Raw genomic sequence first — 18,071 nt, forward strand, 5'->3', positions numbered from 1 at the left:
TCAACTTCTTTTGTCCATCGCAGGCCATTGATTCATTGTTGTGGTTGTGATGGTCGGTGGAGACCTCGTACCTGCAAAACATGTATTTCATATGTTTAATGCCTATTCTGGGAAGTTTAGATCATAGGATGATGAAAGAACATTGATGCAAACCTCGACCGCATGAGCACCTATCCGGTTTACGGGATGTAAAATTAACTACCAGCGCCGCAAATTCATCGGGTGTGTCTTCCTGCAACAATTTGGGATACACCACTTGTAATATTTGCAGAAGGAAGAGAAGGCAGATAAAATGCCAGGTGAATGTAAAGTAGCAGATGCAGACCTGTATAGCATGTCTGTGTCTGACAGCTACCATTTGGAACTTGCCTTGCATTTGCCCGATTGTAAGAGATCTGGTGCACAATTTAATGACATACAGCAAATGCTTATCGATACTAAAAGAGAATCTCAACAATTTAATGCAATGAATCACGAGGATGAATACCATACAATCCTAATCTACCTCTAGTCAATTCACAAGCAGTGAGGAAATGAGATGAATCAAAAAATAGCAACTGCTGTTCAAGTAGAAATTAACGTTCTTGACAATTAAAAGAAAGCTGTCTTCCGTCACTCATTAGACCCTTCTCTGCTAAAGAAAACTTAACAAGCAACTATAGGGTTGAGAAACCAAGGATCAATAACTTCTGATCTTTTCCTATTGCAGCACCTATCCTTGTCATAACTCCATGCATCATGCAGTTCACATCCATTGAATTCAGGGTTCCTAAAGGCATGATTAACTATTTTCCCAGCAGATGATCCCTTCAGCAGTCAAAATCTGTTAACACAAGGGAAGTCGCCAAAGAAGGATTCTAATTTAAACATGTTATTTAATTCTCTCCAACTGTGCCCGAATACACTGAATATCCACTAGGACTGACTGTAACTCATATCACCATCTTTTGAATACTTCCACAATTTGAAAGTCAATTGACAGTAGAGAGCCGCATTTATTATAGGCATTCCATGCATCAACAAAATTTCATTACTCATTTCAAACTGCAAGCATGAACATAAAACATCATGAAATATATTACAGTTGCATCACAGAAGGCATTACTTCTAAGGATGGAGTTAGTTTAAAATATGAGTATACATACTCCTTTGACCCCCAAAAAGCAACAGAAAGACAGCCCAAGAACAGTTTATCACATTAATCGAATGATAAAAAGAAAATATCCTTATCATTGTTCTCTATGCCCACAATATCATGTTTAGTAAAGTTATTAAAACCCTGCTAAAGATTATTTGAGGCAAGCTTTAGATTAAACCTGTCCAGCCTGTCTGTTCCTGCTAAAAGCAAGAGCTTGGGAACGGGACATGATAGAAATTTATCTGAAAGGCCTTCATACCTGCAAGATATGCATGCTAACCAATCATTTTTATATTTGAAGAAGATGTACATCATGCCAAATCCTTTATAGCTGTGCTTATGTGGGAACTACATTATGACCCCATCTGGAAAGGAAGAAAAAATATATAAAAATAATATAATAAACATCAGTTATTGGGTGTGTTTGAGCACGTGCAAGTGCAGGAGTCAGGCATCTATAAATCACAAATCTTATGAGATAGTATTGTGTCATCAACTCAGCAACGGATTTCTCTGGGATAAAGATATCAAATGAGAAAAATTACATCCAAGCACATGGCATTCAAACCTATACCTAAGACGTACACAGTGAAGGCTTTGGTTTCATTTACATATGTTTGAACTTTTGTACAAAATTCACATCACAACACCATTTATTTATTCGTGAATCTCAATTACAAGTTAAATCATACCAGCCTCTCCACTATTGTTCTGTTTCCTCCAAGCAGGTTCTATAAACATAACTGCAGCACAAAATCATGAATTGGTCAGTCAATTCAGAAAAGAGTGCAAGCAATTTTGATGTTAAAAACAGCAGCTGCTAGTATACAGTTTACAAGATATGAAAGAATCTAAGAATTATACAAATTCTTGAAGGATTACACATTGTCCTTATATTTACATACAAGTGGAAGTACTCACCAGTTCTTTGCATCATTGTATTTTAATGTGGTAGGCACAGATACCCGAGCAGAATTGATGTTTCTTAATGAACCTCCCTTGACACTCCATTCTATCTGTACAGAGCATTCCTTTCCAGTTAATTAACACTTCAAAGCACCACAATAAGCATAAGCTTCACATGAAATTTTCAACCTCAAAGTGTCAACTTAGTGTAGCATAAGAAACAAGCATGCTAAAAATGCACAAAGGCACAAAAAAAATTTAAAGTCGCCATCCTCTGTAAAAACAAAACAAAATAGTTTTTCAATATGATGGTCTATTACCTTTAAAACACAAAGAAAAACCAAAATGTTGAATAAGCAAATGTTCCAATTATAATCAAGCAAAAGAGTAAGTGCAAACCCACACAAAATCTCATCACTTGAATAAGGCACCATAATTATAAGTCACTGACCAGCAGGGCCACAAGAAGATTACAAAGCCAAGTGTGATTTTAGTATTTTGATGTTTAGAAAATTCTAGGAAAAGAATTTGGATCATATATTTTATGTGTTAAAGAGAAATCCAAGAGCAGGTCCCCAGTTGGTTCTAGTCTAGCTCTAGCCTGTAAACAAGATATTTCAATTTATAACAAGCTTTAAAACTAATTTTGCGCTTCAAGCACAAGGTCTGGGTTTTTTTCAGGATCTTCAGATTTTGTTTCCGTTTCTAGTCTATTTTCTAGAAGTCTCGGAAGGCATGGATTGCAACAGGAAAAGACGAATTCTTCTAGTGCCTGTCAGAACATGAAAGTTGAAACCTTTAACTAGCAAAGTAAATCCCAACCTAACAGGCTTAATCCTAATAGAAATCAATATGTTTGATCTTCTCCATCATCAACTTCGTATCATCTCAAAAACCCTAGCTTTTGTTTGTGTCATTGATACCAATAAGTTAAAACTAGAATACAGTCATGAGCATCAGACAAGGATAAGCCACTACTAAGCCAAAATAACAAATTTCATCATCTAAAAAGAGGAGAATTATGGAGTAAAATGTTGATGAAAAAAACTGCTTTTTCTTAATCTTCCATCTCTTTATAGCCTAAAGTCCTTTAACTACTAAATCTTTCAAGGTACATGTTCAAAGAATCATGCCGTGCGGGGAATGAGCAGATGGGAATGATTGGGGAGTCTGAAGGAATTTCAAATACCGCTTTTTCCAAACTAGAAAAATGCTGCATCCTACTTGATAAGAGTTTCTGCATGTGAATCAATGAAGCCATAGCTGTTCCCTGGAATATTATGACAGTGTTCAAATAAAAGTTAAAAAGACCATCGCAAAAAGAAAAAAATGACAAGGCTATTACAGAGAAAGCAAACCTCCATGACATCCACAACAACCAGCCCAGCCAAGCTTGGTAACGCTCTTTTCGCAGCAATATGCACAGCAACTGATCCCCCCATGCTGTGTGAAAAAGAGTTAATACTTAGTAGAAAAACATGAAAAGCAGCGCCAAGGTGTTTCCTTTGCCTCTTATTAATGGATTGGAAAAGAATGCGAAGACTATATTGATGTAACCATATTATTTGATAGTTTCACTCATATTTATCTAATGTTTTGTCCATGTTTTATATGTAAAATGCCTTGACATTCTTTGTTTTATGTTTTGAAGGCACTTTTGGATAAAAAATACAAAAAGAGGTAAATTGAAGATAATTAGCAGATTTGACGTTCAGTCGATATTTTGTGCAGAGCGTGAGTTCTAGAGATCGAAATGCATATCTTCAGTAATTATCAGAGTAATGGCTCAACTATGTATTTTTCAAAGTTAAAAATCACTATGGATTCCATTCCAGAAGTTGAGGACAGGCAACAAAGATAAGATTGACTGTTGGTTAGTGATTGTGGAGACAGTAGCACCTTTTTTATATTTTCTTCACTACCAGTTATGCAGTACCCTAATAACTATGTAATATGATTTAACTCAAGCAAATTACTAGCAGAAAGAGCACAACCTGTGGCCAACAAGCACAGTTGCTGGAGGAGAATCTCCATACATTGCCTTCATGACAGCAGAAAAATCATTGCACATAGCCTGCACAAAACCCAGCAAATTGCTTACATGACCCTGTTGGAAACTATCACTTTCACTTAAATTGAATGCTAAGAAAATTATCAATACTCAACAGAAAGGTCGAGCTCATTTTCTGTCGAACTCTATTCATGTCCTCTCAAGTCCATAGCAACTAACGAACTTTCTCCTTAATTTTACTCGCTGAGAGCGCAAATGAAAGCCTAGCCAAACAAATTACACAAGTTATCTTCATCAGGAACCCAATTGTAACATCTTTTGAAAACTAAAAGAAATCTATAATTCAATAATCCAAACATTTTAAACTAACATTTTTAAGCAAAAATCGAAGCTCATGCTGAAGGTATTGATTACTGGAAAAAAAAAAAAAAACCAGAATAAACACCTCCATGTAAACAAAAAACAACAGGTCTCTCTGTCCCTGCCATGTATACATGAAATACCTGTTCATTGTAGACAGTATTTGAAGATTTTAAGAGGGGAAAAAAAGTAGCTATCAAAGACAAAACAAAACTAACATCATTGGAGTCAGGAATGCAGACATCTTCCTCCTCGTCAAACAACCCTGTCCACTCCAATGGAGCGTACTTTTCCTGTACATTGATTGGAGTCAGGAATGCAGACATCTTCCTCCTCGTCAAACAACCCTGTCCACTCCAATGGAGCGTACTTTTGTAAACAACTCCTGCAAACAATTACAATCAATTTTGTTTTCGATAAATACATTGTAACGTTAATTACTTAATGGCTTCAAAATTAATTTATACCAAATTTTTTTTTAAGAAAGAAAGTGGGCGAGCGAGTGAAGAGACTGACTGAGAAGCAGGGCGAGTTGGAAGGTAAGCAAAAGCAGAGAGTGATGGTGGCTTTTGATTTTGTTGATGTTGTTGTTGTTCATCATCTTCAGGGAGTGAAGCGAGATTTGGCGATTCCGTTATTTTTTTTCCTTTCTTTCTATTTTTTTTTTTCTCAAACTTATAATTTTTTTTTTTTCAATTTATAACTGTAAACTTAAAAATTTAAAGCAACAACATCAATTTAAAAAAATTGGTGAAATATTATACGTATTTTTTAAAACATATTTTTTATTAAATATTATATTTTTAAAACATAATAATTATATATCACATTTCTACAACATAATAATTTAAGAAATCGTATTTCACATATTAATTAAAATTTAAACAAATCAGAAACCAGATCCACCCTCACTTCTCTTCAAAAACAAATCATTAAATACTTAGATTTTATCCTTAAATCAATAAAAAATCAAATACATTTTAATTTATAAATATCATTGGATGTTGTTTTTGTGTTAAAAATGAATTATCCTCTTTGCTATCACTCAACCGTACTTATAAATATAATATATTATTATTAATTTATATTTGTTTAGTTGGAATAAGATAATTATTTAGATTAAATTTAGAGTTTATACTAAATTTAGGATTTATTAAATTAATTTTAAATCAGTTAAATATATATTTTATTAGAGTTTATTTAATATAGTTAAATTAATGATAAATTAATTATTTTAATTATGTGTTTGGTATTGCAATACTTGTTGTAGTTGTGTTTTGAAAAAAGTTGTTTTATAAAAAGTATTTTTAGTTGAAGTTAAGTTGAAAAAATAAATGTTTGGTTAAAACAGTGGTTGAAATTGAGATTGAATAAAAAAGTAATCTAATGTATTTGGTTAAGAATGCTTTTGAAATCAACGTTATAAAATAATTTAAAAAAATATATATTAATATTGATAGTTTTAAATTTAAATATTATAAATTTAATTATTGTTATTACATTATGAAATAAATAATACTTTATATAAAATATTTTTTATTATTATATTAAATCATCTACAATTTCATTACGTACAAAATTCATCCAACAAGAACTACAGTTTTTATAATTTTTTACAATAAAATTAGATAAAATATCAGGAATAAAATTGATTTATTATTACAATGCAAGTGAATTTAATTCATTCTAAACAAGTTATATATATATATATATACACACACACACACACACAAAATAAACATACTAGAAAAAATACGAACAGTATAAGTGAATTGCACTGTTTACTGAAATGCTGATTGGTGAAAAACAGTCAGGAACTGCTTCGCCAAAATCACATGCAAAACGTAAATTATCATGGACCCCACCAAAAATAAATTGTGTTTTTTATGTATCCAAACATAATATTTACTGTGGTTGCTTCAATCACGCAAATAAATGATTTCTAAATATGTGTTGAATTTAATATAGGTTAAGTTGTTAAATTAAAGATTTTGTATATATTATTGGAATTGGCTAATGATATAGTTAAATATATACATGTTCATGCAATAGAATATAAATATAATTGAATTATGATGAATTACATGTTTTATTGATCTGTCAGTTGAAGAATTTAATGACAATGAAAATGATATTGAAATAAAATCATTCCTCATGTTCTTGAATTTAAAAATATTTCTAGATCTAGTTTTGTTGTTTTATATAATTGATCACTTAGTCAAATATTTATACTAGGAGGGTTTTATTTGAAAGTTGGTCACACATTTAGTATTAAAAATGAATTGATTAATGTTATTAAATAGTGATATATTGCACATTCAGTTAATTATCAAATCCAATGATCAAACTCAATATTTATTCAATTACAATGCATGCAAGCACCAAAATGTAAATAGTATTTGCATTGGGGATATAAAAAAAATTGGATTTATTTGAGATAACAAAGTTAAAAGGATCATACACATGTGTTTTGATTTCTGTCTAAAATGATCACTGTCAACTTGATGCAAATTTTATTGTTAGGTACCATAATTATTAAACTCAAACCGGCATGGCAAATCGACCCACTAGCTTGATTGGTTTGGGTTAAAAAAAACCGAAATGAGCAAAAATCTTGTAAAACCATGTTAAGACCTAGTTTTTTTTTTCCAAATATGTTTCTACTTATAACTAAAGACTCCTTTTTTATATATATTTTTGTTGATTATTAATTCTTTTTAAAGTTTACTGTATAAATACTAAAAGAATACTTTATTTTTTCAATGTGTGATTTGAAGTCTTTTATTATATATATTTTATGTTCACAAAAAAAAAATATTTTTAATGTAAAATTTGAAGCCCTTTAGTATATATTCTATGTTTACAAGAAAAAAAAATTATATTTTTTCAATGTGAGATAAAAAAATCTTTTGAAATAATATTTTAAAATTTATTATTTATAATATTTATAGCCTATATTCAGATAATTATTTTTTATTTTTTTCATATGAAATATTAAAATTTAAAAAAAAAATTAAAAAAATTTCCAGGTTCATTTGGGTTAATCCTAGTCAACAAGTATAACTCGAGACCCAGCTCCTTCATTGGGTCTGATAATTATGGCTAAAAAAAAATCAAAAATTTTAGCTCCTTCATTGGGTCTGATAATTATGGCTAGTACTATATCAATATTTGTAATAAATAATCTTTCAATGATAGTCGCAAGCATATATCATGAAATAAAATTGCATTACAAGAATAAATTATCATGTAACAAAAAATAGATTGCAAAATATAAGATCATTGAGCATCCTTTTGGTTTATATAAGGATTTTTTTGAGAAATTATCTAGGTGGCTAAATGTTTGTCGTGGACTTGAAACCTATATAAATAAACTAACTCTTGATGATATCATAACAAAGAACAAGAGCACTCAGACAAGAATAAAAGTTAGATTTGATCATGCTACTTATGAGTTCAAATCATCCAATAAATAAATGATATAGATGTAAATATATGGATGAATTATATTTATATATTTTAGGATTACTTGAATATTATATTGTTGAATTATTTTATATATATTTTGCTTGTGTATGTATGAACGTGCATTCTTGACGTTACTTGTAATTATAAAATATAAGAATATATTAAATTTAGTTAGATTTGTTTGTTATGGTTATTGTATTTGTTTTATAGGTTTTTTTAAGTAGAATAAAATTTCTATATAATGAAAACTCTTTCTAAATTTTGATAAAATTATAAATATTTTAACTCAAGGTTAGTTTTGTCCAAACAAATTCACTAGATGGAAAAAAAAAAGGAGAATTGCCTTTTCCATGGCATGGGTTGGTGGAAGATTTGGATATCATCTTTTAAATGTTTTTCATCTTTTTTTTTTCTAATTTGTAAAAAAAAAGAGTGCATTTGAACACAAACTTTATTTTTCATTTTTTTTAAGAAAATAAAGTAATACTATATTATTTAACACATTGATAATGTTTCATTGTTAAAGGTATGGACTCTCACGCTATAAAATGATTATTTTATTCTTTATTATTAAACTCATATAATTTACTCTCAATAGTAAAATTATTTTTTTAATGGGATTAATTTGTCATTGCAAACTTGGATGATATATAATGGTATTTTTACTTTTTATTTATATAGTTTATTATCTAAAATACCCTTAAAAGTTAAATTTTCTTTAACTTTTGATTAGTGTATTTTTGGTTTTTTCTTTTCCAAAACATAGTGTAATTACTAATATACTCTTGTAAGGAAAAATAATATAACTTGCATCAAGGGTTTTTTTTTTTATCTTTTCATATTGATTCTTCGTCATTTAATTTCATTTTATTTTGATATCAAATTTGATTTTTATTCATTTAATTTCTATTTTTTTTCTTTTTTTCTTTTTCTAATTGAATTGTGTTTTTAATTTCATCCATTAGTATTTGATTTTGACTTATTTTTAAGTTAGATTTTGTTCATATTCTTTTAATTTCTATTTGTGTTGTTTTAGATCTTTTTTTACTATCTTTTTTCTTAGTTTCATCCTTTATTATTATTTTTAAAAATATTTTTTGTTTAAAAATGCATCAAAATAATATTTTTTTATTTAAAAAAAATATTTTTGACATTAACACAACAAAATTATATGAAAATACCATAAAATATTGATTTGAAACAAAAATAAAATAAAAATATTTTATTTTAAAAAAAATATATTTTTAAAATACAAAAAACAAACAAGTTTTTATTATTTTTTAAGATTTATCTTTTATGAAATTAGTGTCAGACCCATAACAAAGGTTGTAGATTTTAGATTTAATACAAGTTACTTCATTTTTTTTTGGTTCTTTTTCAAATTGTTTGTTTTTTAATCTCATCTTTCAATATTTGATTTATTAAAAATGGATATTTAAGTTTTTTCTTTTTTTTCTTTTCTATCTATAGTATTATCTCAATCTTATACTCATAATTGCAAGGTTATTGAGTTAACCCCAAGTTGATTTAAATCCTTTTTATTTTATTTTTTTTCTTTTGAATATTGTTTTTCAATTACATCTTTAGATTATTTGGACATAAGTTATCCCTATATTATATCTGAGTTGTCCTAGTATCACAATTTGATTGTTTTAATATAACCAAATCATAAATTTAACATGTTAATTTATTTGAATTTAAGTTATTTTATTTATTTTTTTATATTATTAATTTTTTTATTATTATATTTTTTTATTTCATATTATCAAAATATGATTTTATTAAACCTAATCAAGTCAATAATCACATTCCTGAGGTTTTTTTTTGTTTTTTGGAAAAACTTATGTTATCTTGATATTTTATTGTGATGAAAAAAACTTGGGTGAGGACACAGAATAGTGTAGGCTACCTTTTTTTGTCTCAACTGAGCACCTATAACCATCATCTTATTTTCAATTTTCCTTTCCTTCCATTTATGTTTTTCTATTGGTTAGGGTAACCAATTTTTTATTTATTTCCCCTTCATGTTTGTGAATGGTCTCACCATAAAATCTTATTGTATACAGGAGTAACTAGGTATTTCTTTCTTCCTTTTTTTTTAAATATAATTTAAAAAAATTAAAAATAAAATAGAGGGTCGACTCACTAGCAATCCTAACTCTTTTAGTTATATTAACAATACTATATACTCAATAAAAATAGGATTCCACTTTAGCCCCTTGCAACTATAGAATCTAGAGGCTTAAGCATTATTCACGTCAATACAACGTGACAAAGATGTGTAAAGCAATAACTTCAGCCCCTAGATTTTCTACTTTCTTACCATTTGGACTATAAACGTTTCTGGTATTAAATTTCAATCCTTAAACTTCTTTTTAATCACTTTTCAATCCTTGATCTGTAAGAGATAAGAGAAAAAATAATTAAAATTTGGCGAGAAAACATAAACAATTCAATTAACTACATTTCAACCATAACAAAAATTAATTTTGATATAAAGGATTTCATATTCAAGATAGAAGTTCAATAATGATAGTTTTATATATCAATGATTTGAATTTAATGTAAAAAAATTAAATTATCAAAAAATTAAATTATTAAAACCAAAAAATTATCAGAGAACTAAAATAAAAAAGATCAACTTAACTAAATTGTAGTCTCTCAAAATGCAGTGTGTTGCTATAATTGTTTTTAAAAATAAACAGTGATTCTCATTTAGTATTATTTATAACTATAATGCTATTTATGGCCTCTTGAATTACTACTGTATCTTTCTTTTATTTTTATTGTTTTTATCTGGACAAGAGCTTTATTTATTTATCAGTCTTATCCATCTCAATTTAGTAGATTTTTATTGCTCCAAAACTGCCCTCCTTCAAATTTCCCATCTTATCTCCTTTTCTTTCCCGTCGCTGAAGAACTAAGCTCTAACTTGTATTAGAAGGAAAAGGAGAATAACTGTGCCTTGGTAGGGCAAAGAGCCATTGAACAATATTAACTAGACCTTTCAACTTCAATCCGCATCTCTTCCCTGCTTGGAGCATTAAAAAATAATACTAACAAGCAACATGAAACTTGAGCTGGATTAAATAGTAGCATTATCCGGTTACATATTAAGATCGGTGAAAACTAGAAGTTCTTCTACTATCAGAAAGAGAGCTACGCCTAGATGTAATCTAAATAACATTAAGATATCTAAAACATTAATCATAACTGCCCGGTTCATTTATCAGGAATGAAAATCCGCCTACAAGGAAGCTAATCACTCTCAGCGTGGAGCAGCATACATCTGGGTGGAGTCATATTGTGGAAAACCAGGCTGTGGAGACACTGTTTTCCCATAAACGACTGGTGCTGCCACTGGAGCAGCGACATAACCAGCCGATTGTGGGACTGATTGATCATAACTTGGTTGAGCTGGTGCTGGTTGAGCATAAGCCTGCTGGCTGGTTGGTGCACTGAATGCAGGGCCACTACCATAAGCAGGATCTTGGGGCACTTGATAGCCATAACCTGCATTATTAGCAGCTTGCTGCTCGGCAAAACCTTGTGAAGATGGATACCCTCCATAGCCCCCAGCAGGAACTTGACCATAGCCAGCTGCTGCTTGTCCACCAGGCTGTCCATATGCTGGGACAGGCTGGCCACCTTGCTGAGGATAGCCTGGGCCAGATGCGGGTGGTGCCTGATTATACCCATCGGAAGCTGATCCAGACACGTAAGGAGGATATGCTTGCTGCATGGCCCCACTTGATGCATATGGATACTGTTGTTGTGGTGGTTGACCATACAATTGACTTGATTGAATGGGACCTTGATAAGATACATCTCCAGGCTGACCAGGCCTAGGAGGGCCATATGATTGAGGAGGTGGACCCTGTGATGGCATGCCATATGATGGCTGCTTGCCATATTGCTGCTGTGCCCCATAGCCTGGTTGATTGCTAGCCTGCGGATAAGCAGGCTGAGAACTTCCATGCCCATAAGGATACTTTGGTTCATCATATCCATACCCATAGCTCTGGTGAGAAGGAGCTGCCTGGGAATAGGGAGCTTGATGCCCATAATCTGGACCATGGGACTGTCCATAATTGTAATTCACCTGGGATGGAGGTCCACCCATAACAGGGGCAGGGGAATGACGAGAAACATGCCCTGGAAGGGGAGTAGACATTGGGGCAGAAACCGGATGATCAGATACATGACCTCCTTGGCCACTGTAGTAATCATAGCCACCACTATGCGGATGAAAGCCTTGCATGCTAGGAGGTCTTTGCTCCCAGCCAGAACTGTAGTTGCTTCTAGGAGCCATCTGTTGTGGAGGATAACCACCATAAGTGGGAGGAAACTGTGCACCTTGGGATGGATATGGACCCCGATGATAATCATATGGCATTTTCTGGTTTGAATGATGACCACGTGGACCCCAATGAGCTGGGCCAGCAGGTCCTCGGGGTCGATAGGACTGCTGCTGGTTAAAGCTGCTAGAGAGAGTTGCCGGCCTCATAGTCTATCCAAAGCAAATGACAAATAAGAAATTAGTGAACAAAACCGATTTCAATTGCACAAGAAAAGGAAACTAGAGAAAAGTCTTGAGTCTTTCACAGAGCAAACCGCATCATTATTTCTGAAGCAAAACACCACCAAAACAACGCCAAAATTCACGCTAGTATTGAAAGGCATGCAGCTTTAACAAAATATAGAATAAACTATGTGAAATGTGAAGAAATTAAACATAAAAGCAAGTGAGAAACACACTTTGATCCTTTTTTCTCTTCACAAGTCAATTCAATTCATTTTGCATTTGATAACAACACAACAGCTAGTAACATAAACAAAACATTATCATAAAAAGAAAACAAGACATTATAGATGTGAACAGGAGTACAAAACATGCTGAATTTGTAGAATGGAAGGGACCAAAGAGTAGGAATAAAGTCCAAGCTGGACAGAAAGGCCCTATGAGAAACATGAAACATTATAAGATGTCACATATAACAATTTCAAAAGTTTCTGATTATGTGAGTGCAAGGATATCCAATTAACATCTCTTTTCTACCACTGAAGGATATTTTCTATCTTAAAAAAAAAAGAAAAAGATAAACTGAGCAGCTGATGGACCCCATCCTTCCATGCAGCTCCTTACCTTCCCTTGAATTAAGTCAACTCAGACACCCATTTACTTCGGATTGATATGAATTCCAAACATAATATTTTCTGAAATGAGAATTTATACATTCAAATATATTATACTGAAGAAAAGATTGAGAATGACAAAATGCCATGGTTTTTTTGGAGTTAATGTGGATAGAGATTTACATGCGCCTAGTTTGCAGTTGAAAATGAAACCCACAACTTACAAAAACAAAATCAGATTAGACAATGAAATGATTATATGGTTGTGCAGAACCGCAAAAACCCGTGCAAAACTGCCATGTTTAAGATTACATTGTCTCAAGTTCTATTCTCTACATGGTCAAGATTATCAAGACAAGCACAGATATAATATAAAGAGCAACAATAAAGGACATTATCATAACCAATGCAGACCTTAAAATCCTAGAAATACACACTACTGATCAAATCACGTCAGGTAATATCAGTAGAGTTGCATGTTCAAAAAGCATATCCCCAGTGCTTTACTAGCTGCTCCAATGCAACTTAAGGCAAATCATATAACATATATAATATTCATCATATGTTTCAGCACAGAAGCAGATGCGAATTTGAAAGTGTCGTCCCAATTGAAGCTTCACATACAAGGACTTCACTAGGTATTGTACTTTCTGTCAACATGCATCTCATGCATAAAACATGGGGTACTAATGATCACTAAGGTTATGTATCACTGAATTATTATTGTACAACTTCGAAGTCTCAAAGCATTCTTACCAACTATTACCATCCTGCAATTCTGAAACTTAATGCCTGATACCTCTCTTCGGTTGATGAGAGTGAATAGTGGCTGTCTATTGCTACACCACAAAAGCAATGCTGAACCCATGGGAAAGGAAAAAGCCAAATCTGCATTTTAAAGTCAACCAATTCGAAATCGGCACCTTGAACACAAATAAATCATGGCAACCGACATCTTGGATGGAATATAGATCCTCCTAAGAGCATTCAAATGACCTTGGAACGGACCGTTCATTAATACCACAAACTCCATTCTGTCATTTAATTAAAGCTCTAGCTCTCATAGAAACTATAGAACAGCTCTTGACATGGATGAATGGCGACTCTAACATACAAATAAAATAATCATGTCTGCAATTGCAGTTAAAAGCATACAGATCCTCAGCTCCAATAATTGAGTTAAAAACAATTCACCCACAAACAAAAAGATGAACTTGAAACAGCCTAAAACTCTATTTCCTAAACAGAGGCTGTAAACATCTCCTTACATAAAGAAAAAGTCTAGTATAACATATATTCTATATATTTTTTTCTTGACAGGATGTTATCAAATGATGATCATTCCGAAACGACAATAAATGTGTCTTCCACATACTCACACACACAACAAATGCATGTAGAAAATTGAACCTTCAAGTAACAAATGAGGGACTAGGCAGCCTAAGTACAGCAGAATAAGCCACACAAACAAAGAAACTATTACCTTATCAAATCGTCAAATTACTAGAAACAAATTATTTTAGACAATTAGACAGAAACAGATCAAAGTGAGAATATTTAGATCCATTTGTTGATGCCAAGCCTACACAGTTTCAAGGTAGAACAAATAAATTCACAGAACTGGCTCATGAGATCCTAGACATGCATTAATGCCTCAAGGAACCAAAGAAAATAGTATTTGGTGCATGCAATTCCAAAGCTCAACCGCTAAACAAGGCCTGATACAAAATTAGATACTAGTAAATCAAATACTCTTAATTTCATGAAATCAACACAACAATTCAGAAAAAGGTAACATATCAATCCACCTGAAGCAACCACAATTACAGCAAATTTGAAATATATTCTACATAGGAGAAAAAAGTTGGCGAAAACAAACCTGATTCATGACATCCATTATCATTTCTCTGGCCATCTCAATTTGTCTCGTATCTCCAGTTACACGCACCGTTCTTTCTTTTGATTCATCCCCTTCTGGAAGATGTTGAGGTATCAGCTGAAGGAAAACAAGGTTGTAAGGACCAGTCATTGAAATTTTTTAGGGAAATTGTACAGGTCATATCTGTATGAAAGTGCATCTTGGTGCCAAGCCAGAAATCTCAACTACCTGAATGCGAGCCCCTGATTTGGCTTGAAGACCTTTGATGGTTTCCCCACCCCGTCCTATGATTAGACCAACCTGGATGCAAGCTTGCATCAGCATAGTTGAGAAACACAACTAAAGAATGCATCCATCAGAAATCATAAATTAACCTTCTCATTGGGAATTGGAATCTCCAGCTGATCTCCCACTCCAGCAGCTTGTGCACTAGTAGCAAGGCCCATAGCTATCAGAGAGGGGGAACCCCCAGCATCAGCCTACGACATGATATCCAAATTAAGTACATGCAAAACAACACAAAATCATCCAAATAAATGGCAAGATAATCACAAAACATAAAAAAGAAAACCAGCAAAGCTAGGAAAGTAGGTAACAAAGAAAGAAATTAAATTTCAGTACCTCTGCTATAACTGCATTGATGAGCTTCTCAGCCTTGCTTATACTACTTAAACTCCCTATTAATTCCACTGGCCTTGTTGTGGATTGTGGATCAGCTTCAGCATCCCTTGTGATTTGAATTTTAGCTCCAGAATTATACTGCAGGTAACGTATAGTATCTCCACCCTTGCCAATAAGAACTCCAACCTGCCACGTCATTTACATGTGTTTTAAACCTTAGTTGCAAGAATAATCTTTGAGAGAACCCTACAACAATATAAAGGGAAACAAAAACCAAGCAATATACGCTCAAAAACTGTCTAGTAAAATTGGACAGGATGACATCCACGCTCTTAAAAAAAAGGATGACTGGATTATCATAAGAAATCCACTATATTCCCTCACGTATCATACCCAATTCCCCAACATTTTACCTGAACAAGCTTGATCAGGTTTCATTACACAATTGCAAGAACAGGCTTGGTTAACACACCTTATCATTTGGAACCTCCATTTTACGCGATGTTGTTTGATCCTCAGATAGATGTTCCTCAGCCTCCTCAGACAGCTTTTCAGCATAAGGTTTCCCAGCATCCTCTATAGATGGTTTCTCAGCATCCTCCGTCTTGGAATCATCAACAGTAGCTTGGTCAGCAGTATTAGTCTCCTGATTATCTGCATTTGGGTCTTCTTTATCATTTGTTTCCGGCACCTCCTCGGACAGAGGCTCAGCGTTATCATCCTTTCTATGCTCATTCTCAACACACGGCTCTTCAGCTTCTTCCCTTGCATGTTCATCTGACTCATCTCCTTTGAAACCATTTTCGCTGGCTGTCACCAACAAAAACATAACATCAGAACCCACCCCCACCTCTTGATATACCATTCGCAACAAGATAGAACAGAAGTCAAGATTTCGACAAAACTCAATTTTCATAACAATCAAACCAACCACAATAACAAGTGCTACTATTTCTTGATATGATTCTTCTTTTTTCGAGAAAAAAAATCACTCCATTGGCACAAAAAACGACAGTAAAATAATGCATTTCCAAAAATAATTATTTTTTCATCAACCAAAAAATAATAAAATACCGAAATTAAGTAAATAATATCCAATTTATTAACAGAAACCAAACCCTAAAAATCAAAACTTCAATTACCTAACCCATCGGTTTTGCTTTCATCGATCCTTAGCCGCTTAGAATCAGGCGAACCACCATCCTCCACGTCATCTGCTTTCCCATCCTCTTCGGGCTCCTGTTCGTCGGCTGGACTCGGCTCAGCTTCTTCTTGAGTTTCAGGCTCTATATCTTCCAGTTTTCTCTTGTGATCCGACCCCACAGGAACCACTGCCGGCGCCACAACCTCCTCCTCCGCCATTCTTTCAGTAGTTAGCAGGAAGATTTGAAACTACCGTTGGTAAGAATTAAGATTAAAAATGTTTTATCGATGAGAGAAGTTAGAGTGATTGGAAAATCAGGGATTGTAGTTTATGGTTAGGTGACGTGTAGAGGATAGTTATCGGCAAAAGAGGGTTTAAGGCTATTCCATATATATATATATATATATATATATGAAAGAGAGATAGGGTTGGGGTTAAAATTTTGGTGGGCCGTGTTTTCGTGGTCAGGGGAGAAAAGTTATGATCGTGAGTGGAATTTTACGGTCTCGTATATGACAAATCAGGAAAAAAAAATTATTTTCTTATATCTTTATATTTTTGAAAGTAAATTTTAGAAATTAATTAATATTTTAAATAAAAATTATTATCTAATCACCACAAATTTATTTTTTATATAAGGAATAATTTTTATTGATTATTTATACTTTAAACAATTTGATTTTCCAAAACTGTAGGGCAAATTATTTGTAATATACTTTTAGATCTTATATTAAATGAACACTTAAAATTATGCTACTCATATTTAAAAATTAAAATGTAATATTAAAGTCTATCAAATAAACTAAAATATTTTTTATAGAATAGAAATTGACCATATTTGATGATTTTTTATCCTAAAATTTAGATATAAATGAAATTAATCATAATTTTGAAAATTAAATTTTCTAAGAAAAGAAAAAGAAAAAATAAATTAATTAATTTCATAAAATCACTTTATTGAGATTCTATAAATATTTGTTGATCACCCAAATAGTTTTTTTTTTATCAAAATGCTACTAATTAGTCGTTTTATATTTTAAAAAGAAGAAATTACATAATATAACTTTAATTCTATAAAAAGGCATGTAGCAACATTGCAAAACTAAGTAGAGTGTGGGGATCCGATTTTAAACCCTAAGAAAAGGTGATTTTATGTGATTTGATGTTGTCACAGAGTAAAAGGAAAAAGAGACATCTATGAATAATGGGAGAAAGAGATTACAAAAATTAACCTGAAAGAAAATAAAGGGAAGTTGTAAAGAAAGTAATGAAAACCTTTATTAAATACCAAAACAAATTAAACTTTTTCTCTCTTGATATCATGTAAACTTTGTTAATCTCAAATAAAAAATGGTCTCTCACGAAATTATAATGGGAAAATATATGAAAAATTAGAGTGGTTATCTAA

The 18,071-nt window shown here is 32.1% G+C and overlaps 2 protein-coding genes across 2 annotated transcripts; both read right to left on the bottom strand.

The window, feature by feature from the left end:
• LOC105112257 (protein phosphatase methylesterase 1-like) lies at positions 1-4,741 on the bottom strand. Its single transcript, XM_011007890.1, has 9 exons — positions 4,634-4,741; positions 4,039-4,118; positions 3,403-3,487; positions 3,234-3,314; positions 2,060-2,154; positions 1,317-1,397; positions 326-395; positions 154-232; positions 1-71 (listed from the first exon to the last, which is right to left on the bottom strand). Exons 1-9 carry the CDS (start codon positions 4,739-4,741, stop codon positions 1-3), a joined length of 750 nt encoding a protein of 249 aa, XP_011006192.1.
• A 6,207-nt stretch (positions 4,742-10,948) lies between these two features.
• On the bottom strand, positions 10,949-17,048 carry LOC105112251 (far upstream element-binding protein 1-like). The gene is made up of 7 exons (XM_011007880.1): positions 16,662-17,048; positions 15,992-16,329; positions 15,520-15,705; positions 15,273-15,377; positions 15,127-15,198; positions 14,899-15,015; positions 10,949-12,393 (listed from the first exon to the last, which is right to left on the bottom strand). Exons 1-7 carry the CDS (start codon positions 16,879-16,881, stop codon positions 11,152-11,154), a joined length of 2,280 nt encoding a protein of 759 aa, XP_011006182.1. The 5' UTR covers positions 16,882-17,048; the 3' UTR covers positions 10,949-11,151.
• Between the last annotated feature and the right edge of the window lie 1,023 nt (positions 17,049-18,071).

This window comes from Populus euphratica, unplaced genomic scaffold, assembly GCF_000495115.2.
Source record: "Populus euphratica unplaced genomic scaffold, PopEup_1.0 scaffold332.1, whole genome shotgun sequence".
NCBI lineage: Eukaryota > Viridiplantae > Streptophyta > Magnoliopsida > Malpighiales > Salicaceae > Populus > Populus euphratica.

What these genes read in the sequence shown, in the direction of transcription:
- LOC105112257 (XM_011007890.1), bottom strand. Translation starts at nt 4,741, where the DNA reads ATGTCTGCATTCCTGACTCCAATCAATGTACAGGAAAAGTACGCTCCA. An exon ending in TTGTTGTGGATGTCATGGAG is followed by an intron (nt 3,315 to 3,402) that starts GTTTGCTTTCTC and finishes ATAATATTCCAG; the next exon opens with GGAACAGCTATGGCTTCATT. An exon ending in TACAATGATGCAAAGAACTG is followed by an intron (nt 1,398 to 2,059) that starts GTGAGTACTTCC and finishes CATATCTTGCAG; the next exon opens with GTATGAAGGCCTTTCAGATA.
- LOC105112251 (XM_011007880.1), bottom strand. Translation starts at nt 16,881, where the DNA reads ATGGCGGAGGAGGAGGTTGTGGCGCCGGCAGTGGTTCCTGTGGGGTCG. An exon ending in TTCCAATTCCCAATGAGAAG is followed by an intron (nt 15,199 to 15,272) that starts GTTAATTTATGA and finishes GCTTGCATCCAG; the next exon opens with GTTGGTCTAATCATAGGACG. An exon ending in TAATGGATGTCATGAATCAG is followed by an intron (nt 12,394 to 14,898) that starts GTTTGTTTTCGC and finishes TGCTTTGGATAG; the next exon opens with ACTATGAGGCCGGCAACTCT.